At 38.9% G+C, this 23,832-nt stretch overlaps 3 protein-coding genes across 4 annotated transcripts in view; 1 reads left to right on the forward strand and 2 right to left on the reverse strand.

Moving 5' to 3' along the window:
* Nucleotides 1–7,557, reverse strand: part of katnal2 (katanin p60 subunit A-like 2) — an 11,059-nt gene extending 3,502 nt beyond the window's left edge. Inside the window, exons 1-9 of the mRNA XM_079861994.1 lie at nt 6,835–7,557; nt 6,070–6,140; nt 5,806–5,972; nt 5,590–5,626; nt 5,392–5,515; nt 5,006–5,104; nt 4,826–4,897; nt 4,566–4,643; nt 1,528–1,626 (exon numbers count right to left, since the gene is read on the reverse strand). Coding sequence (XP_079718120.1) covers nt 1,528–1,626; nt 4,566–4,643; nt 4,826–4,897; nt 5,006–5,104; nt 5,392–5,515; nt 5,590–5,626; nt 5,806–5,972; nt 6,070–6,140; nt 6,835–6,885 — 798 coding nt within the window. The 5' untranslated portion in view covers nt 6,886–7,557. The remainder of the gene's footprint in view (nt 1–1,527; nt 1,627–4,565; nt 4,644–4,825; nt 4,898–5,005; nt 5,105–5,391; nt 5,516–5,589; nt 5,627–5,805; nt 5,973–6,069; nt 6,141–6,834) is intronic.
* Nucleotides 7,558–8,040: 483 nt separating this feature from the next.
* Nucleotides 8,041–12,010, reverse strand: sigmar1 (sigma non-opioid intracellular receptor 1). Its single transcript, XM_079862003.1, has 4 exons — nt 11,749–12,010; nt 10,496–10,696; nt 8,825–8,917; nt 8,041–8,742 (listed from the first exon to the last, which is right to left on the reverse strand). Exons 1-4 carry the CDS (start codon nt 11,891–11,893, stop codon nt 8,513–8,515), a joined length of 669 nt encoding a protein of 222 aa, XP_079718129.1. The 5' UTR covers nt 11,894–12,010; the 3' UTR covers nt 8,041–8,512.
* A 220-nt stretch (nt 12,011–12,230) lies between these two features.
* Nucleotides 12,231–23,832, forward strand: part of galt (galactose-1-phosphate uridylyltransferase) — a 123,558-nt gene continuing 111,956 nt past the window's right edge. Inside the window, exons 1-4 of one of the 2 annotated variants that reach the window (XM_079862000.1) lie at nt 12,231–12,506; nt 13,216–13,385; nt 19,111–19,186; nt 20,029–20,077. In XM_079862000.1, the coding sequence (XP_079718126.1) occupies nt 12,470–12,506; nt 13,216–13,385; nt 19,111–19,186; nt 20,029–20,077 (332 nt within the window). In that variant the 5' untranslated portion in view covers nt 12,231–12,469. Of the gene's footprint in view, nt 12,507–12,778; nt 12,854–13,215; nt 13,386–19,110; nt 19,187–20,028; nt 20,078–23,832 lie in introns of those variants that run through there. The other variant, XM_079862001.1, reaches the window with a different exon arrangement.

Here is a 23,832-nt window from a genome sequence, read left to right on the forward strand (position 1 = left end):
AAATGGCTGTTAGAACATTGCTAGGTGGTTGCTATGGTGCTTTGCCATGGCTACTAGGCTTTTGTTAGGTGTGTTGCAGTTTTAAGGCATTCTAAATCGCCTTGTGTTGTTAGGTTGTTGCTATGCTGATCTATAGGGCTTTTTACACTGCGCTTAACCCAGGGTTAGCACCGCTTTTTAAACGGGGTTATGAAACCCAGCTCCAGGGTTAGCACCACTTTTGCGCTTTCTGAGTGGCTGGTAGTACATTACTATGTGGTTGCTATGGGGTTTTGTCATGGCTACTAGGATGTTGTTTTTAGGCAGATTGTGTTCGCTAAACAGTTTTTAGGGTGTTCTGGGTGGTTACTTGTTTGCAGTGGAGTTCTGGGTGGCTGCTAGTCCATCGCTAGGTTGTTGCTAAGCATAGGGTGTTCTGGATGGTTACTAGGGCATTACAATGAAGTTTCTAAGGATGTTATAATCTAGGTGGTTATTAGACCAAAGAGTGTTCTGAATAGTTGCTATAATGGTATGGGCTAGGTTGTTGCTAGGTGGCTGCTAAGATGTTCTGAGTGCCTGTAAGAGTGTTGCTAGGCTATTGCTATGGTACTCTGATTGTAATGGGATTGAAAATGTGTTCTGGGTGGTTACTAGGGTGTTGCTAGGTGGCTGCTAAGGTGTTCTAAGTGCATGTGAGAGTGTTACTAAGCTATTACCATGGTGCTCTGATTTTTATGGAATTGAAAATGTGTTCTGGGTGGTTACTAGGGTGTTGCTAGGTGGCAGCTAAGGTGTGTTGGGTGGTTACTAGCTGTTCGAAAGTGTTCTGAATGGTTGTTTATTGGCTACTAAGGTGTTATGAGTGGTCGCTAGGGTTCTTTGAGTGGTTGCTAGGTCGTTGCAAGGATGCAGGTTTAACAGATTTTATCCACTAAGTGAAAATCTGATTAAATTTGATAAATAACAGTATGAGCACACTGCAAGCTGCCTTAGCAAACACCACTAAAAACTGACCATAATCAATTGCGTTTTTTGACTTAACGGTGAGGAGAATAACATAATATTTTCAGTAAACAGTAATATTTTCATTGACCAATTAACTGTCAAGACACCACTTTATCTAATACATGAAAAGATCCAAGTATTGACAAAACCGAGCCGCAAGATGTCTTTCAGCATAATGTGATATAATCATATTCTTTATATAATTCTTACTTTATGTGCTAGAAGCAAATAATACTGAGCAAACATAATTTTCAGGTATGACAACGACCTTCTTCACCACATGATTGAGCCAGAGAAGACAAATAACGTTTGCATTTCCTGTTGTCAGGAGCGTATTGTGGATCTGAAGCCATCACCAGAGAGGCCAGAGATGAGCCAGATATGTGAGCGGTCAGATTGGATGGTATTCAGGTATAGATTTCATGTCACCGTAAGAAATAACCCTGAGCTCGGCTTTCCTGTAGCCTTTAGTGGAGATGTATTCAGAATCGAAGGCAGGCGGCAGCTTGAGAAATACCAAAGTGTTTAGCAGCCAAGCACCTTAATGGGGTAGACGACAGCTTCTTTGACTAATCGCTTGGCAGCCTCCAGACCTATAATGTCGTCCCAGCGCACGTTGGGGTTGTGTAAATAGATATCCTTTATGGAGAGACAGCAGAGAAAGAGGAAATTGAGTGCTTCAATAATACATGGTCCACCTTGTGCATGTATCTGCACACACAAATGTCACGCTGTATTATAAAACAGATAGCACTGCACTCTAGTGTTGCATTAATGTTGAAAATGCACATTCATTAACACAAATGTCTCTTCATTAACTGACATATTGTCCTATTTTGTCTTTAAAGTAAAATATGGTATAATGGGTGAAACATCAAAATCAAATGAATGAAAATGAAGCCTGTGTTAGGCTTATCAATATATTTTGCATTGTGACTTTATTTTTATGATAATTAAATTCATTTCCCCCACACAATCTCATTACCATAATGAAAACGTAATAATTGTTCTGCTTTTTGTTGATTTTAATTTAAAGCAACAATAGAAATATGAAAAAAAGTAATGCTTCAAGTGCATGGAAAAACAAACAAACAAATATATATATATATATATACAGTGAGGAAAATAAGTATTTGAACACCCTGCTATTTTGCAAGTTCTCCCACTTAGAAATCATGGAGGGGTCTGAAATTGTCATCGTAGGTGCATGTCCACTGTGAGACATAATCTAAATAAAAAAAATCCAGAAATCACAATGTATGATTTTTTTAACTATTTATTTGTATGATACAGCTGCAAATAAGTATTTGAACACCTGAGAAAATCAATGTTAATATTTGGTTCAGTAGCCTTTGTTTGCAATTACAGAGGTCAAACGTTTCCTGTAGTTTTTCACCAGGTTTGCACACACTGCAGGAGGGATTTTGGCCCACTCCTCCACACAGATCTTCTCTAGATCAGTCAGGTTTCTGGGCTGTCGCTGAGAAACACGGAGTTTGAGCTCCCTCCAAAGATTCTCTATTGGGTTTAGGTCTGGAGACTGGCTAGGCCACGCCAGAACCTTGATATGCTTCTTACAGAGCCACTCCTTGGTTATCCTGGCTGTGTGCTTCGGGTCATTGTCATGTTGGAAGACCCAGCCTCGACCCATCTTCAATGCTCTAACTGAGGGAAGGAGGTTGTTCCCCAAAATCTCGCAATACATGGCCCCGGTCATCCTCTCCTTAATACAGTGCAGTCACCCTGTCCCATGTGCAGAAAAACACCCCCAAAGCATGATGCTACCACCCCCATGCTTCACAATAGGGATGGTGTTCTTGGGATGGTACTCATCATTCTTCTTCCTCCAAACACGTTTAGTGGAATTATGACCAAAAAGTTCTATTTTGGTCTCATCTGACCACATGACTTTCTCCCATGACTCCTCTGGATCATCCAAATGGTCATTGGCAAACTTAAGACGGGCCTTGCCATGTGCTGGTTTAAGCAGGGGAACCTTCCGTGCCATGTATGATTTCAAACCATGACGTCTTAGTGTATTATCAACAGTAACCTTGGAAACGGTGGTCCCAGCTCTTTTCAGGTCATTGACCAGCTCCTCCCGTGTAGTTCTGGGCTGATTTCTCACCTTTCTTAGGATCATTGAGACCCCACGAGGTGAGATCTTGCATGGAGCCCCAGTCCGAGGGGGATTGACAGTCATGTTTAGCTTCTTCCATTTTCTAATGATTGCTCCAACAGTGGACCTTTTTTCACCAAGCTGCTTGGCAATTTCCCCGTAGCCCTTTCCAGCCTTGTGGAGGTGTACAATTTTGTCTCTAGTGTCTTTGGACAGCTCTTTGGTCTTGGCCATGTTAGTAGTTGGATTCTTACTGATTGTATGGGGTGGACAGGTGTCTTTATGCAGCTAATGACCTCAAACAGGTGCATCTAATTTAGGATAATAAATGGAGTGGAGGTGGACATTTTAAAGGCAGACTAACAGGTCTTTGAGGGTCAGAATTCTAGCTGATAGACAGGTGTTCAAATACTTATTTGCAGCTGTATCATACAAATAAATAGTTAAAAAATCATATATTGTGATTTCTGGATTTTTTTTTTTTAGATTATGTCTCTCACAGTGGACATGCACCTACGATGACAATTTCAGACCCCTCCATGACTTCCAAGTGGGAGAACTTGCAAAATAGCAGGGTGTTCAAATACTTATTTTCCTCACTGTATATATATATATATGTATATATATATATATATATATATTATTTTTTATTTTTATTTTTTTTTTTATATATAATTTATATATAATTTTTCTGAATCTTGTTCATTGTGTGGACAGTAATTTAGATTTATAAATTTTGAAAAAAAAAAAGTGTCAATATAGATTGATTTTCAATGTATCAAAGTAAAACATACAGTAAGGATGTTAATGAGGATTTTGGGAGAGTGAGCTTAACTGAAAAAAAAAAAATCTTAATAGTCCTGATAAATGTTCTTCAATCTTAATGCATTTTTTATTTTTTTGTGTGGTAAAATGTGTGGAGACCCTAAAGGGACATGGTAGTTGGAAAAAAATATGAGATGGGAGGAAAAATAATAAGTCAATGCTTTTGCGTACGCTCGTAAAATGTTTTGCTTAGAGACTTTGCGTTTGCTCATAAAATATTTTGCGTTGCCCAGAGAAACTTTGCGTTCGCTCGTAAAATATTTTGCCAGAGAAACTTTGCGTTTGCTTGCAAAACCTTTGCATTCCCCGAAAAATTTGCGTTCGCTCATAAAATGTTTTGCGTTGCCCAGAGAAACTTTACGTTCGCTTGCTAAATGTTTTGTGTTCCCCGAGAAAATTTGCGTACGCTCGTAAAATGTTTTGAGCTCTTTGCGAACAAACGCAAAGTTTTTTCGGGGGAACGTAAAACATTTGCGAGAGAACGCAAAAGCATTGATAAATTATGTGTCCTCCATCTCATATTTTTTTTCTTCACCACGTCCCTTTAGGGGCTCTGTGAAAATAAGATTAGGTTTACCCTAATATAGTTTTAAACTGCCATACAAGAGAAATGGTTTGATAAGAATGAACTTACTCTGCTAATAACAGCTGCAAGTTCCCTCATGTCACTGTTCATCCCACTGAAGGCACTTATGGGCTTCAGCAAACGCTCCTGTTAGTCAAATATAACAGATATTAGATCTCAACAGACACAGATTGTCCAAACCAAATAAATGTTTTGTTGTTTCACAACTGTAACTTGTGGCAATCAACTGAATATCTCAAAATACTCCCAACAGAGCTTAAGTTGTATTCAACCTGGAATATTCCTTTCACTGAATGAGAAATACCTACCGAGAAATCTGTGTCATTAGCGGCACCTTTAATCGCATCTTGAATCAGGTTCCTGTAATCAACCTGATGACCCTGATATGAGGGGGAGAAAATGATGGCAGAATTTTCATTTTTGTGACAAATGTTTGAATAAACATCCCACGGGTTCTCCAAACTTTGTTTTTTAAAGAAGAGAATGACCTTTCTCATGCGTGTTCCCTCTTCAGGTCCATTCCTGATGACAGGAGACACATTCAGACCAAATCCTGATGTCTCCACAGGTGTCAGGCTGTTACCTTCCTGGACAGATCAAGCAAAGCTATATTTAACATTTACACTTTAGGATAGAATATTTTCTTCAAACATAATTATTATGTATCAGATTTATATGGAAGCTTGTTTCCGCCACAGAGAGAAAAAAAAAAAAGGTAATTGTGATTTTTTTTTTCTAATTTTCAAAAATCTTTTCACACTTCCGAGTTTAAATGTCACAGTTCTGAGAGAAAAGTCAAAATAAGATTGACTCAAAATGACCTTTTTTATTCCATGGCAGAAACAAGCTTCATAGATGATGTTTGGAGACTCACCCTGGATTTACTGATGTCTCTCCCTGTTAGTTTAGACTCAGACCTTTTAACAGTGTTTCTGGACGGCGGTCGCTGGACGGAGTTGATTCTTGGGAGTGTCTGAATGGATGATGATGATGATGTCCTTTTTACATATGAACACACGGTCAATAAACAGCAAGTCTTTGAATATTCTTGTGCTAAAAGTACTGTACATACCTTCTTTTACCACAACTCTTCACAAGCCGATTCTCTCCTATAAAGAAAGAAGTAACACTGAATAATAGCTTTCATTAATGGTACAAATATTATTACACTATATATCAATGTACATCCAAAACTTACAAGAACATTTATAATAAAAAAAATTAAAAACATAAATATTGGTGACTTATTATGAAGTGTAAAATAACAATACGAAGAGTAAACTCTTACCTTGTTCTGGCGGTTTCTTGGTTAGTTTGGGATATTTCTGAAACTTTATAAAATAATAACTCTCATACTCCATGAGAACCGTGTCCAGGTCAACATTATCACACACTTCAAAGCGGCATATCCCAAAACTGCTGTCTTTTTCTAAAGCCTTGGCTGAATCCATATACCTGTGTGAGAAATTCATTCAAATGTATTTACATGCGTGTCTTTCACTCGTTTGAGACTAGAATGTGAATTTAAGAAGTGTTTAAAGGAAAATCTCACCCCTCCTCCAGTAAATGATGATAAATCAGAACCAGCAAATTTCTCCTGCGTGTTTCAGTTCTCAACTCATCCTAAAAGAAGACCATGAATTCATAACATTATATCAAGAAACTGTTAGGCCTGGTTTCACAGACAAAGGCTTAGATTAAGCCAGGATTAGGATATTTAAGTCGATTTTATAAACATGCCTTAGAAAACACATTACTGGTGTTCATCTAGCACAATGACTGACATATTTTAAGATATATCAGTGCAAGTTGCTTTCAGTTAAAACAGCTCAAACATGCAGTTTAGTCTGGGACTAGAGCCGTGTCACGACTTTACTATGATAACGTTTTTATTTGAATTGCTACATTTTGGCTGCAACATTTCATTTTAGAGTGAAATATTTTCACAAACTACACTAGACTGTGTTTATCCGGAAGATGGCGCCAAATCTTACATTAAGGGAAGTGCGACGAGCAGCCTGACGGGTTGCTATAGCAACACAGGACCCACAATGGCCGTAAACCACAGACTGTAAGCTGTAAACACGCTTATTTAGTAGGTAACTAAACTAACAAGCCCTCTAATAATGGCGAACAAATGTGGTCTAAAAGGCTATTTGAAATTACATTCGGTTTGATTCGTACCTCCATTTATTTGTGTTTATATACTCGTTTCTTTATACGCATTCATTCCAATATTTCAGCAGATTTACTGTAGCTCAACAAGGTACACTTCGTAAAATTAAAGTTTAATAGCGAAAACAACATGAACACTTACCGCCTCTCTGGCCTGGTTAGCAGTCCTAATGGCTTGATAAGAGAGATCCATCGTGATATAAACACACAGGCACTCATGACATGAGCCTACAGCGACCTGGAGATAATGAGCTGGAGTCGTGTGTGTGACCCGGCACAGACACACACACAAACGTTACTGTTGTTATGTAAAAATACTTTTGAATTAAAACAATTTCACATCTGTCTACACTCCATAAACCATAATGACAAAGAAAAAAAACAAGATTTGTGACAACTTCACAGGTGTACTAAAAATAAATAAATTAAATACATTGCATTAGTATTCATACCCTTCTTTGGGACACTTGAAATTTAGCACAGGAGATGTTACTGCACTTCGAGTGGAGCTAACCTGTGGCAAACTCAATTGAATGAGTATGATTTGTAAAGGCACACTCTTCTCAATAAACACCTCTCTGAAAATGCATATCAGAGCAAACACCAAGCCATGAGGTCAAAAGAACAGAAGATAAATAGAAATTCTGCTGTATTGAAGGTTCACAGAAACATATGTGGCCTCCATAAGAAGTATGAAACAACCCAGGCTCTTTCTAGAGTTGAACAGAACTTATGGACAACTCTGTGAATGTCCCTGAGTGACCCAGCCAGAGCCTGTGCTTGAACCCAATCGACCATCTCTGGAGAAACCTGAAAATATCTGTCCATGATGATCCCCATCCAACCTGACAGAGCCTGAGAGGATCTGAGGAGAAGAATGGCAGAAAATCACCAAAGGCAGATGTGCAAAGCTTGTCACATCATACCCAAAAAGCTGTAAAGGCGCTTCAAATAAGTACAGAGTTAAGGGTTTGAATACTTATGCAATGTACTTATTTCAGTTCTTCCTTTTAAATAAATTTGCAAAGTTGTCACAATTTTTTATTTTTTTGCTGTGTCATTATGATGTATGGAGTGTAGATTGATGTGAAAAACAAACAAAAAAAAGGTAGTTGAACATAAGACAGCAACATGAAAAGTGAAAAATGAAGGGGTATGAATACTTTCGCAAGGCACTGTTCCCCTCAAACTCCTATTTTTAAACATAAATATCTATTTTGGTTAATTCTTTGTTTGTACAGTATGGAAAATAAAACTTTCACACGTGATTTTGTAATACCACATTCCCTATTTGACATACAAAACAGAACACAAAAGAAAGTGAATAAATGAATTAAATAGACTTATTCAACGATATTAATTGATGGTTTTATTCTGGAGCGACTGCAGGCTGAACACCAGTTTTAAACTGTAAATGTATCTTATGAAAAAAAAGCAGCGATTAATATTCACAGTATATTAAAGGTGCAAAGAGTGTGATTTCGAAATACAGAAAACTATTATTTCAATTTTTAATCATACCTCGTTATTATAATCGTTTCTGGACAGTATTTAGCTGCTAAAACATCTTGCCATGTTCAAACACAGGACCCCACACACACACACACTTTTTTTGTGTCCAACAATATGTTTTGGAAAAGACATTTGATAAACTCTTTATACAGTATGGAGAATAAAAACTTTCATAGTTGGAAAATAATTACATTAAGTGCTTTCTTTCCATACATCCAATTCAACACGTCGTCGGTTCTGACCTGACGCTGCGATCGATTATCCGAATACCGAAGGGACGGGACGTACTGTACAGCGCAGTGTGGTTTTCAAAGGACGCTGGCCTCAGTTAGGTAAGTGCTCGCCTCCAGGATCATACCCTTCACGTAAACACGAACTGTATAAAATAGTGTCAGAAAGTCCTGTGTGCTGAAGACGGTGTCGGCCAAAGCGAATCCCAGCGTGGAGGGGATGAACCCGCGACCGTACTCCACCATCCACGTCCCAGCGCTCCACTGCACCGACGTCGCCTCTCCCACCGCGTGCACTATAGTGTCACCTGCCAGTACAAACCACATGAAGCTTTACGGGTAAATCACTGTTAGCTCAGAGCATGTGCTGAGGACGTATGGCTCTTATACCTGGATAATAAGTCTCGCTTTTAGTCGTTCCTTCTTTCCATTGCCTGAAATTTCCAGATATGACCGTGTCTGATATTTCTGCCCAGTAACGACCTGAAGGAGATACACAGTGAGGGAACATTCAAGAAATCCTAATGTGGCAAAACTTCTGCTGTGCTGTCAATGAGAAAAAGTAACTGTAAAGATATTGTTGTAAATGTAAAGGCCCACTGAAGTGCCTTGGATCGCGTCATTTCCACTGAAACAGGAAGCTAAGGCGGGACATATTGAATGGCTCCTCCCCCTTTTCAAATAGCCAGTAGCGTTTAGTTTACCTCACAGACTGCAAGTCGTACTTGACGGCACCATGGAAGCGAATGCGAGCGCTGATGATACGCTAACTAACGTACAGTTGGAAAATGAAATAAAACTCGAACGTTTGAGCAACCGAACACACATCTCCAGCCCATGTTGCTCTGTGACGCATCAATGGTCGCTTTGGCCAGGTGGTGTTTATAGCATAGGGGGCGGAGCTTTAGATTCTGGAGAGCATTTGATTGGACAGAAGATGTGATGAGAAGCTGGTAATGTCATAAAAAGCTGTCATCCATTTTAGCGGAAGTGAAAGACTAAGTTTTGAATGCTTATATCTCTTAAATGCGAATTTTGTCATTGTTTTGGAACACACCAGCTTAAGCCTGGTTCACACGGCAGGATAATTAGGCCGATTTTAGCTCCGATTCACCCCTTCCGACAATCTTAAGGATGCTCCGATTATCGTAAAATAATCTGATCAGATATTCCTGCCGTGTGTGGTGTGTTAAGACTGCTCTCGTCTGCTCGGAAGGACTCCGGGACCGCTCCGATCTCAAATCGGGGATATCCAACATGTTGGATTGTTTTGGTGTGTGGTGTGTCCCCCAGGGACAAACGAGCACGCAGCCTGTGGATTGTGGCGTGTAGATTTTTTCTTTCATCCATTGGCTGCTCTATAGTATTTTATCACGCTATCATTCATTGAAGTGCTAAGAAACAATTCAAGCGCGATAAAATGCAAAAAAAGAACTTAAATCTGTACTGGTGGCGCGCTGTCTGTAAATCTCCTCTCTGTGTGATGCGCGCACACACACACACACACACACACACACACACACACACAGAACTCATGCACACTGCCGCTTCAGACAGCGCGCTGCCGCATTGAGTTCTCTTTCATGCTTGAACGGACAAAAACACACAAAAGTATGCCAAAATGTTCACTTTGTCAAGTATCCTCGTAAGCACAGTATTAAATTACGTTTGATCTCGAGGGATTTTGCGAGATTCCCCGTCTTACCTGGGAATGCTCGGTAGTCAAATCGGTTCGTGTGTGATGTGTTGATTTTGCCGTGTGGCTGCGCACCACACACTGTACGACCAAAACTGTTAGACCCGTGATTTTTTATCGCCGTGTGTGGGGTCTCTCAGGTTTGGAAAATCGGCCGACAATTTTAAAAAATATTCCCGTGTGAACCAGGCTTTATTCATAACCTTAAGGCTAACATATTCACACTAAGAGCTAAAAAAAAACATACATTTTGATTTCAGGGGGCCTTTAAAAGTAATCCGTTAATTTACTAGTTACTTGAAAAAAGTAATCCGATTACATAACTCTCGCTTCTTTCAATGCGTGTTAAGATGATCTGAACGTACCTGAATGTCCACCCGTGTCCACTGCCGTCCCGAAGAGCAGCACGTACTCTGTGAGAGAGGCGTGCAGGAGACACATGGAGCCCATCCACCCGCCGGCGTTCACGAACACCCACTGCAGGTCCTCGTCCGGCAGGATGTGGCCCGGATACCTCTTACGCAGCTCCACCACCACCTTGGAGAAGGCCTGTTCGTGATCCTGGCCTACGGCACACAAACACAGGGACTTAAGACAGCTTTTTCTTTTAAACATCTATCAGGCAAGTTAAAGTCACCATTTTTTTATTATACATTTTATAATAAAATGTATATATAAAGTATTTATTATAAATAATTTTTTTCATGCACATCATTTTTTTTTCTTACATTCATGTACTTTGTAATCTTTATTCAAACTAACTTCCCAATCACTCTTGCAGCATCTCTCTTCTCTACTCTGATGATGCGTTAACTGGCTAGAGGGCGGAGCAACCTGTCACTCACATGAGATCCACCAATAGCAAACCAGAACCATCCAATCAATTCCCCATGGACAAAATCAGGCCCCGCCCTACATTTGTTCTTGTTTGAGAAGCCGTTTCACTCGGATATACGTCACAATAGGTAACGCACCATGCCGACTTTAAAGGAAGTGTCAGGAAGATAATACACACATTGCCATTATTAAAAGAAATTGAAACGGGTGTAATATCAGCCTTAAAAGGTCAGTCCTTCATGATATTTAACTTTGCTTACCAAAGAGAAAATAATATTTAAAACAGCTGAATACAACTCTGTGTTACTTGTGCAACACATGGCTTCAAAGTTGCATGTTGTATTAATATTTTGCTCTTTGTATTGGTAATGTAAGTAAATGGGTCATTGGCAAATAAAGTTTCAAAAAAGGTGAAACAAAACATTAAATAATATGTATTATTTAAATGTGCTAAAAATGTATTCAAACTAAATAGGTTTTACAGAATAAAGTGATATATGTCATTAATTTCTACAATTATTTAAAAAGGAAATACTGCACTTGGACACAAAAAATATGCACGTCATGTCATTGACCCATATATATATATATATATAGTCCGTGCAACAAGGCTTCAAAGTTGTACTTTGCTTTAAGTATATCTAAATATAAACCGGCTATATATTAGACAGCTGTATATGTATTACATCATTCGCAATATTACTATTGCTACAGGGAACACTTATAGCAGGATCTTAGCAACAGATGTAACTTCAGAAACGGGTTAATCGTGTTTACTCACCTGCATACTGTTTGGCTAACTTGGCAACATCTTCTTTAGTAAAGACATATTGTTTACTTGCCATCCAGTATCTTATAAACTGCACTGTCAACACCAGAACACCAAGAACCACCACCATCTTTAGCATATTTCGTATTAAAGACATCGTTGCACGACCACAAATGAGTGTTTAAAAGTAAAAAGCTGTCTGAGGTTTCAAAAGACATTAAACAGACTTCATTCAGACACACAGCATGGCTCACATGAAAGCTGACGGTCGCTGACGTGAGGTGACGTAACATCTGGGACAACCAATCAGCTGCCACAAACAGCTAGCTCTAATCCAATGAAATCGCACAGGGCTCAACAAGGAAGAAGGCGGCGTGAAGGTGCATCATTATTATCAATGTGCCACCAAAATACGCACATTACACCAGCTCCCTTTATTGATACAGTGAAACATATCGAATAAATCAACGTAGTTATGTATTGTGTATTATTTACGCTCTCGAGAAACCTTTAAACCAGGAAACACTGTTCTAATTATAAATCTTTACGTGACATACTGCGTTTTATGTGCGCAGCCTTGTTCACTTCAGGATACTTAGAAGGAAGATCAAATGAAAACTTGAAACTCTAGCAAGAAACAATCAATGAATTCATGTTTAAAACCCATCACGGTTGATCGGATAGATTGCGTATCCACAGGATACTTTTATTAACGTATAAAAGTAGCAGTAAGATGGACAGTATTAGTAAACCCATGTTTGACCCTAAAGGTAAGGAATGATTTAACATATTGACACATATGCATATTTATTTGCTGACCTTTGCATGATTCACAGACACATTTTAGATGCAATGTAATGCAATGATCATTTTTTTATTATTTTGTTTCATACTCCTGTCTTTTGGATTCACTTAAATGAAATCGTACATTAGCTAGACGAGTCACGTGATGACTGGCTGTGAATCTGGTCATGTGATTTTAGCGGTGGACGTCTGAATCATTTTATAGAATCGATTCACTCGGACAGTTTATTTCAATGAACCGTTCTGAAACTGATCCTATTGGGCATCACTTCATAAGTGCGCGCGGAATTATACCAATCATTTTGCATTTTAGGTAAATTCTGCTGTTTGTCACAGTGTTTTAAACTACGTTGTATATATTGCTGTGAAACGGATGATGTTATCACTGTCAAATTGTCCTCTCAAGGTGATAACACTTTGAAGTAGTTCTAGCGAATCACCAAAAATAACAAGTTCAAAAAATTATTTTAACATATAAAGTGGCAAAGTCTTGCCTGCTACATTAAAAGTTAAATCAATCACACACACAAAAAAAAAACCAGCCGTAAATAATGCACAAGTAAGGATAATTCAATAAATATTTGCTAGAATAACATTTCAAATAAGAGGTATAAATTTACTTTTGGTGAGTTGACCTTAACTCAAATTATTTTTGAAACTTTATGTTTGTTTCAGAGCACCAGCATTTAAGGTACAATCCTCTGCGGGACTCATGGGTTCTGGTCTCGGCCCATCGGATGAAGCGTCCGTGGAAAGGACAGGTGGAGAATCCGCCAGAGGACAACATCCCACGACATGACCCCAACAACCCTCTCTGTCCTGGCAGTGTGAGAGCTAATGGAGAGGTGAGCAACTCACTGTCTTCCATGGTCTAGTTTCATCCCATTTCTTCAGCTGATAGGGATTTTTTTTTTGTTACACTTTTTTATTTCTTATTTCAGAGTTTTCTTAAAGGGATAGTTCACCCAAAAATGTAAATTCTGTCATGTATTACTCACCCTCAAGTCGTTCCAAACCCGTAAGACTTTCGTTCATCTTTGGAACACAAATGAAAATCTTTTGGATGAAATCTGAGAGATTTCTGTTCCTCCACTGACAGCTACACAACTACCACTTTGACGCTTCAAAAAGTTCATAAACAGATTGTTAAACTTATACATATGAATTGAGCAATTTAGTCCAAATTTTCTGTAGAGTAAGGATTGCTTTATATGATAAACAAATTGAATTTAGTTTGAGCTTCAGCAAGAACCAATGAGGTTCATTCTCGTGTTACGCAGCACGTTTGAGCTTCAGCAAGAACCAATGAGGTTCATTCTCGTGTTACGCAGCACGTTTGAGCTTCTGAAAGAACCAATGAGGTTCGTTCTCGTGTTACTCAGCACGTTTGAGCTTCAGCAAGAACCAATGAGGTTCATTCTCGTGTTACGCAGCACGTTTGAGCTTCAGCAAGAACCAATGAGGTTCATTCTCGTGTTACGCAGCACGTTTGAGCTTCTGAAAGAACCAATGAGGTTCGTTCTCGTGTTACTCAGCACGTTTGAGCTTCTGCAAGAACCAATGAGGTTTGTTCTCGTGTTACTCAGCACGTTTGAGCTTCTGAAAGAACCAATGAGGTTCGTTCTCGTGTTACGCAGCACGTTTGAGCTTCAGCAAGAACCAATGAGGTTCATTCTCGTGTTACTCAGCACGTTTGAGCTTCTGAAAGAACCAATGAGGTTCGTTCTCGTGTTACTCAGCACGTTTGAGCTTCTGCAAGAACCAATGAGGTTTGTTCTCGTGTTACTCAGCACGTTTGAGCTTCAGCAAGAACCAATGAGGTTCATTCTCGTGTTACGCAGCACGTTTGAGCTTCAGCAAGAACCAATGAGGTTCGTTCTCGTGTTACTCAGCACGTTTGAGCTTCTGAAAGAACCAATGAGGTTCGTTCTCGTGTTACGCAGCACGTTTGAGCTTCAGCAAGAACCAATGAGGTTCATTCTCGTGTTACGCAGCACGTTTGAGCTTCAGCAAGAACCAATGAGGTTCGTTCTCGTGTTACTCAGCACGTTTGAGCTTCTGAAAGAACCAATGAGGTTCGTTCTCGTGTTACTCAGCACGTTTGAGCTTCAGCAAGAACCAATGAGGTTCATTCTCGTGTTACGCAGCACGTTTGAGCTTCTGCAAGAACCAATGAGGTTTGTTCTCGTGTTACTCAGCACGTTTGAGCTTCTGAAAGAACCAATGAGGTTCGTTCTCGTGTTACGCAGCACGTTTGAGCTTCTGCAAGAACCAATGAGGTTTGTTCTCGTGTTACTCAGCACGTTTGAGCTTCTGAAAGAACCAATGAGGTTCGTTCTCGTGTTACGCAGCACGTTTGAGCTTCAGCAAGAACCAATGAGGTTCATTCTCGTGTTACGCAGCACGTTTGAGCTTCTGAAAGAACCAATGAGGTTTGTTCTCGTGTTACTCAGCACGTTTGAGCTTCTGAAAGAACCAATGAGGTTCGTTCTCGTGTTACTCAGCACGTTTGAGCTTCAGCAAGAACCAATGAGGTTCATTCTCGTGTTACGCAGCACGTTTGAGCTTCTGCAAGAACCAATGAGGTTTGTTCTCGTGTTACTCAGCACGTTTGAGCTTCTGAAAGAACCAATGAGGTTCGTTCTCGTGTTACGCAGCACGTTTGAGCTTCAGCAAGAACCAATGAGGTTCGTTCTCGTGTTACTCAGCACGTTTGAGCTTCTGAAAGAACCAATGAGGTTCGTTCTCGTGTTACGCAGCACGTTTGAGCTTCAGCAAGAACCAATGAGGTTCATTCTCGTGTTACGCAGCACGTTTGAGCTTCAGCAAGAACCAATGAGGTTCGTTCTCGTGTTACTCAGCACGTTTGAGCTTCTGAAAGAACCAATGAGGTTCGTTCTCGTGTTACTCAGCACGTTTGAGCTTCAGCAAGAACCAATGAGGTTCATTCTCGTGTTACGCAGCACGTTTGAGCTTCTGCAAGAACCAATGAGGTTTGTTCTCGTGTTACTCAGCACGTTTGAGCTTCTGAAAGAACCAATGAGGTTCGTTCTCGTGTTACGCAGCACGTTTGAGCTTCTGCAAGAACCAATGAGGTTTGTTCTCGTGTTACTCAGCACGTTTGAGCTTCTGAAAGAACCAATGAGGTTCGTTCTCGTGTTACGCAGCACGTTTGAGCTTCAGCAAGAACCAATGAGGTTCATTCTCGTGTTACGCAGCACGTTTGAGCTTCTGAAAGAACCAATGAGGTTTGTTCTCGTGTTACTCAGCACGTTTGAGCTTCTGAAAGAACCAATGAGGTTCGTTCTCGTGTTACTCAGCACGTTTGAGCTTCTGAAAGAACCAATGAGGTTCGTTCTCGTGTTACTCAGCACGTTTGAGCTTCTGCAAGAACCAATGAGGTTTGTTCTCGTGTTACTCAGCACGTTTGAGCTTCTGAAAGAACCAATGAGGTTCGTTCTCGTGTTACGCAGCACGTTTGAGCTTCAGCAAGAACCAATGAGGTTCATTCTCGTGTTACGCAGCACGTTTGAGCTTCTGAAAGAACCAATGAGGTTCATTCTCGTGTTACGCAGCACGTTTGAGCTTCTGAAAGAACCAATGAGGTTTATTCTCGTGTTACGCAGCACGTTTGAGCTTCTGCAAGAACCAATGAGGTTCGTTCTCGTGTTACGCAGCACGTTTGAGCTTCTGCAAGAACCAATGAGGTTCGTTCTCGTGTTACGCAGCACGTTTGAGCTTCTGCAAGAACCAATGAGGTTCATTCTCGTGTTACGCAGCACGTTTGAGCTTCTGAAAGAACCAATGAGGTTTATTCTCGTGTTACGCAGCACGTTTGAGCTTCTGCAAGAACCAATGAGGTTCGTTCTCGTGTTACGCAGCACGTTTGAGCTTCTGCAAGAACCAATGAGGTTCGTTCTCGTGTTACGCAGCACGTTTGAGCTTCTGCAAGAACCAATGAGGTTCATTCTCGTGTTGCGCAGCACGTTTGAGCTTCAGCAAGAACCAATGAGGTTCGTTCTCGTGTTACGCAGCACGTTTGAGCTTCAGCAAGAACCAATGAGGTTCGTTCTCGTGTTACGCAGCACGTTTGAGCTTCTGCAAGAACCAATGAGGTTCGTTCTCGTGTTACGCAGCACGTTTGAGCTTCAGCAAGAACCAATGAGGTTTATTCTCGTGTTACGCAGCACGTTTGAGCTTCTGAAAGAACCAATGAGGTTTATTCTCGTGTTACGCAGCACGTTTGAGCTTCAGCAAGAACCAATGAGGTTCGTTCTCGTGTTACGCAGCACGTTTGAGCTTCTGCAAGAACCAATGAGGTTCGTTCTCGTGTTACGCAGCACGTTTGAGCTTCTGCAAGAACCAATGAGGTTCATTCTCGTGTTGCGCAGCACGTTTGAGCTTCAGCAAGAACCAATGAGGTTCGTTCTCGTGTTACGCAGCACGTTTGAGCTTCAGCAAGAACCAATGAGGTTCGTTCTCGTGTTACGCAGCACGTTTGAGCTTCTGCAAGAACCAATGAGGTTCGTTCTCGTGTTACGCAGCACGTTTGAGCTTCAGCAAGAACCAATGAGGTTCGTTCTCGTGTTACGCAGCACGTTTGAGCTTCTGCAAGGACCAATGAGGTTCGTTCTCGTGTTACGCAGCACGTTTGAGCTTCTGCAAGAACCAATGAGGTTCGTTCTCGTGTTACGCAGCACGTTTGAGCTTCAGCAAGAACCAATGAGGTTCGTTCTCGTGTTACTCAGCACGTTTGAGCTTCAGCAAGAACCAATGAGGTTCGTTCTCGTGTTACGCAGCACGTTTGAGCTTCTGCAAGGACCAATGAGGTTCGTTCTCGTGTTACTCAGCACGTTTGAGCTTCTGCAAGAACCAATGAGGTTCGTTCTCGTGTTACTCAGCACGTTTGAGCTTCTGCAAGAACCAATGAGGTTCGTTCTCGTGTTACGCAGCACGTTTGAGCTTCAGCAAGAACCAATGAGGTTCGTTCTCGTGTTACGCAGCACGTTTGAGCTTCAGCAAGAACCAATGAGGTTCGTTCTCGTGTTACTCAGCACGTTTGAGCTTCTGCAAGGACCAATGAGGTTCGTTCTCGTGTTACGCAGCACGTTTGAGCTTCAGCAAGAACCAATGAGGTTCATTCTCGTGTTACGCAGCACGTTTCAGCTTCTGCAAGGACCAATGAGGTTCGTTCTCGTGTTACGCAGCACGTTTGAGCTTCAGCAAGAACCAATGAGGTTCGTTCTCGTGTTACGCAGCACGTTTGAGCTTCAGCAAGGACCAATGAGGTTCGTTCTCGTGTTACGCAGCACGTTTGAGCTTCAGCAAGAGGTTTGTTCTCGCGCATTAAGCAGGTTCGTTTGAGCTTCTGTTTATGAACTGCAAAAACTGCTTTTCTTACTTAGTATTTTTGTCTTGTTTACAGTCCGAATATCAAACATTTCTTAAATCAAGATCTATTTACTAAAGTAGTAAAATTACATAAGATATTAAGTCTTGTTTTCTGGGGAAATAAATAAAACTTAAGTAAGATTTTGCTTAAAACAAGCAAAATGATCTGCCAATGGGGTAAGACAAATAATCTTGTTTCTGTTTGAATTAAGATTATTTTTCTTACCCCATTGGCAGATAATTTAGCTTTTTTTAAGCATCAACTTAATTTTGATTAATTCCCCCGGAAAACTCATCTAGTAAATGCATCTTTTTTGACATTTGGACTGGAAACCAGACAAAAATACTTAGTAAGAAAAGCCTTTTTTGCAGTTGTGTTGGCTGATCAATGTCTATGTCAATAAAAGACTAAATGAAATATCTTCATCATGTAAAGCAATCGAGTCTCTATATGAAATATTTTTACGACTTGTAGCATCAAAGTGGTAGTTGTATCTGTCAATCTGTCATTGGAGGGACAGAAAGCTCTCAGATTTCATCAAAACAAATCTTGTGTTACCAAGATGAAAAAAAGTCTTGCGGGTTTGGAACGACATGAGGATGAGTAATTAATCACAGAATTTTCATTGTTCTTGACACCTCTGGCTCAGCCTGGAGCATTATGGGTGCTTTTTTACGAACACAGATAAAACCATCTTGTCTGAAAGTGATGTGTCTGCAGTCATTATACAGCGTTCTCTGACTAAGCAGAAAAAAAGGTTGATATCGTTTCCTTGAATGTACGCTTCTGCCGTCTCTTCGTCGGCTTGTGTGAGTTATATGCCAATGAATATTCAGTGGCACTGGTTTTTTAACGCTCTCTTAAGCTTGACAAATGTTCTTGGCTGACTCTCTCATTCCTGGATATTATTATTTAATGATTAATTAAAATAAAGAATGTTGCCAGGCTACTTTACAATTGGACAAGATGTTGAACATGCACTCTTGAACTCTTTGGCACTATAATGTTGTTACTTCATCCAGATGTACATTTGGCTGGAAACAGCTTGTCTACTCAAATATGTAAACCTGAGGAAGAACAAACTGAATGAAAGAGTGCGCTCTGGGATGTTTTATCCACCAGTCTTTGATTAAACACAGGCAACACCAGTCTCGTGATATGTTCCTGTTTTATTTCAGGTGAATCCTGATTATGACAGCACGTTCATGTTTGAAAATGATTTCCCTGCTCTCCAGCCTGACGCTCCAGACCCCGGTATGATCCTCTGTCACATTCACTGCCATAAGGCTCAATTACACACTTTCTACTGTTAAAAAAACATACATTTTTGCACCTGTTACATGGTAATGGAAAACCTGGATAGTTGTAATTGTGATAATAATTTAGTACCATGCATAGTTAACCATGTAAAAGTTTGGAGACAGTATGATTCGTTTTAACGAAATGAAAACATTTATTCAGCTAGGATGCATTAAACTGATTAAAACTGACATTAAATGCATTTATAATATTAAATAATATTATAATATATAAAAAAAATGTTTTTCTTTTGAACTTTACACAAAAAAGTGAAGCAGCACAACTGTTTTAACATTGATAATAATCATAAATGTTTCTTGAGCATCAAATCATCACATTAGAATGATTTCTGAAGGATCATGTGACACTGAAGACTGGAGTAATGATGCTGAAAATTCAGCTTTGATCACTGGAATAAATTACATTTGACTATATATTCACATAGAAAACATTTTCTATTTCTACATATTTCACAATATTTCTCTCTTTACTGTATTTTTGATCAAATAAATGTAGCCTTGGTGAGCAGAAGGTTTCATAATAATACTAATAATAAAAAAAACAACTTACAAATCCCATCATTTTGAACAGTAGTGTATATCAAAGTACCATGTTTTTTATGATCTGATACAGTATTATGGTACCGCTACAGTACTTTCAGCCGTTATAATAAAAGCAGTTAATGTTCCTGCAAAGTTTAATTGTAAAACTTTTAATATGCAGTTATAGGCTGTATGTTAATGGAGTTCATTCCAGCATATTAACAATTTGCTGATGATTTTTATTACTGGTTCTAGGTTCAGATCATCACCCACTTTTCCGAAGCAAAGCAGCCAGAGGCATTTGGTGAGAACAGTTTATTTCTTTTCCTTAAGAACTAAACTTACTACTTAGTTGGTTTGTTGGTTAAGTTAAACATCACTATAAAAAAAATAATAATAATAAAAAAAGTTTTTACTGTAAGTAACTATTATGCTATTTTAAAGGTTCTTTTTTTTGTTTTGGAGTCTCCTACAATAGGTTTACATGCCATGAGTAATATAAGGAAACTACAGGGGTTAGAGTTAGGTTTAGGGGTAGGTTCAGGGTTATTACCTAGTTATTACCCAGTTACTGCAATTACTATAAGTACATAAATAATATGTTCATGTGAAACAGGACTGTAAAATAAAGTACCATCATACATTTTGAGTAATAATTTACCTGTATTTATAAATGAAATGTTAAATAAGCAAATAAATACATACATTTTATTTATTAAGATTAAAATAAAATAAGTACATTTATAAATAAACAGTTCAGTAAGTAAAGAAATAATTGCTTTATTATTATTATTACTGTTTTATGTTCCATTTCAAAAAACTGGTTGGAAATCATGAGATTAATTACAAATATGTTATTCTGTTGACAGCCACAGACATAAAAACATTTATAAATAAATATTTATTTATTTATTTATTTATTTATTTATTTATTTATTTACAGTATAGATGCCTTTATTTTTTTAGGATGGGTGGGGGGTCCCTGGCAAGGTGATCATCAAATTTGGGGGTCTGTTGCATAAAACAAAACAAAAAATAAACAAACAAAAAAGTTAGAACAAAATATTTTTTTGCTGTTCCTTATAATAGTTTTAGTTTTTTTCAGAGCACATTAGCTCAGATTGCCTTAGATTGCAGCGACACTGAGGGATCCTTTGTTAGCACAGTGCATCATCTCAGTTAATGTGCCTCATGGCCCGTGCGAAGCAGTGCTAATAAACTATTTCTCTGTGTTTAAGCGTGCTGTGTGTAGAAATTGATTATGCGACCAGAATTGGGACACCTCAGGAGAGTGTTAACTGAGAGGAGAGAGCTCAATGATTTTATGCTCTGAGTCAGATCAAGGCTTTACCAGCGTCTTGCTGTGTTAGTGTACTATGTGGATTATTTATAAAATTACCATTGTTCACATTCTCACTTTGGTTTTGTGCTTTTGGTTTATATTTAAGATGATTTAAGTATGATTGAGTTATTAAAGATCTGTAACCAAAACATTTTTTGGACACTTAAAGGGGCTATATGTAGAATTCAGAAACCCTTATTGTTAGCGACACCGGTGGCTATTAAGTGAACTGCAGCCAGCAACTTATTGTTCGTGCTTGTGCGCAAATTATCTCACCATTCACTGATGCGTTCAGGTCACACTCACTCACCATTGTATATTTTTTCTAAAACGCCACTGTTCTCATGTTTTGCCACAGGACAGCAAATGTGAGTCCATTTCTGTCATCTTTGCAGGACTGTGATATGAAGAGTGTGCAGAGTAACATATTTTAGCAACAGTGTGACAGTGAATACCACATAACAGACACAATAGAACTATAAACATGCATATCTATCAGTTCGCATGACTAAACATTCGTCATTATTTTCAAATACCCTCATTTTCAAACTGCGTTTTCAAATTGATCCACTTGAGAAAGTGTTTTCAAAAAGCTCAGTTTTCACAGGACAAAAAGGCCGTCTCAGTGTGGACGGAAGGCCGAAACGGAGAGAAAAAGAAGCGTTTTCAAAGGAAACCGTATGAGTGTGGACTGAAGCAGCTAATTAAGATCTTGTTGATGATTACAGACAGATGTGTCTAATGGGTCTAATCTGAACTCTGTAGATCTCCAGGAACAGGATTGGTACCCCTAGTCTAAAGGCTTTCATAGATAACCTAGGAAGTTGGGGAAGGTCTTGTTTAAGTTTCGTTTACAAGCTGTTCACACACTGACGATAAAAATGTGATTATTATATGACAATTCTTACATTTACCCTCTTTAACAACATTTTATTCCAGGGAAAGTTCATTTCAAGTGCACTTCACCCTGTATAGCAAGTATCTGCTAAATCACTAATTATGCAACAAACTTGTCTAAGTTTTCAGGTATTAATATTTTAGAATTGTATTTTTTAAAATCACTTTATTTTTTATTTCTATTAATTATATAAAACATTTTTATTGTGCATAATACCTGCTGGATTTGAGTTGTACAATACTTAGGATTTGCCAACTATTTGGCTGTAAAGTAAATTGAATACATCAGCAGCGTAAAAAGACAAATCAGACAAAGTGTGATATTGGCAATATTTAATTACTCTACAGATGAGTTTTATCTCTTTGAGGCCCTTTCATATTGTTAACACTAGGTGGTGCTGTCTTCAAAGAAGTGGATTTGGTAGATAATTCTGTTTGTAAAAAGTCATTCAGGCCTTTATATGTGCACACAGTGATTGTCACTTGGACATGTCTTATCAGAGAGACACCATTGAATCGTCTAGTACCCTGATTTCATGATCCCTAGTGCTTTCCGTTTTATCGACTCCACGCTGGCCCATTTTATGCACTATTTTTGAGGGCAGAAGAGAACTTCACAGACGGCTGTTCTGAAACGGCACCTGTGTGTGCAACCATCCAATTAGTGGCGCAGCAGAAGAGGCCACAAACACACACGCCCTGCCAACTGACGCTCAACTCGAATGCTCTGGGATCTGACATTGTTTTCTAAGTAGTAAGAATAGCGCTCGAGGCACAAACAAGTGAAGGACGCTTAATAAAGAGAACTGGATGCCCCACATAAAGCCTGAAAGAGGAGACTTTGGAAAGTTTGCAGGCACAGCTGTTGGGTTTCATTCAGGGCTGAGCATATAGACTGAAGTACTATATGAATTTATTCATAACTCTGCTGAGTAATTGTTGAAGGTGAAGTGTAACGTACACTGTATGTTTTATGATAAATGCTGCTTAGATCACGACTACAGAAGGAAAGTGAGCTAGAAGGATGGATGATAGATAGGCGACAGACAGACAGACAGATATATAGATATATAGATACATAGATAGATGGTCAGACAAACATGATAGATAGATAGATAGATAGATAGATAGATAGATAGATAGATAGATAGATAGATAGATAGATAGATAGATAGATAGATAGATAGATAGATAGATGGTCAGTCAGACATGGTAGATAGATAGATGGTCAGTCAGACATGGTAGATAGATAGATAGATAGATAGATAGATAGATAGATAGATAGATAGATAGATAGATAGATAGATAGATAGATAGATAGATAGATAGATAGATAGATAGATAGATAGATAGATAGTCAGTCAGACATGATAGATAGATAGATAGATAGATAGATAGATAGATAGATAGATAGATAGATAGATAGATAGACACACAGATAGATAGATAGATAGATAGATAGACACACAGATAGATAGATAGATAGATAGACACACAGATAGATAGATAGATAGATAGATAGATAGATAGATAGATAGACACACAGATAGATAGATAGATAGATAGATAGATAGATAGATAGATAGATAGATAGATAGATAGATAGATAGATAGATAGATAGATAGATAGATAGATAGTGTAGCAAATTAGCTCTATGAAATATTAATAATCAATAATAACTGGTTATAATTGATTATGAATATTTGGTTCAGTTAATATAATTAACTTAATGTTGTAAATTAATATTACCATCAATTAACCTGTTTGTTTTGTGAACACTCAGTGCTCATTGTTTATTAATTCTAAGAAATGTACATTT

Source organism: Squalius cephalus, assembly GCF_949319135.1.
Source record: "Squalius cephalus genome assembly, chromosome: 24".
NCBI lineage: Eukaryota > Metazoa > Chordata > Actinopteri > Cypriniformes > Leuciscidae > Squalius > Squalius cephalus.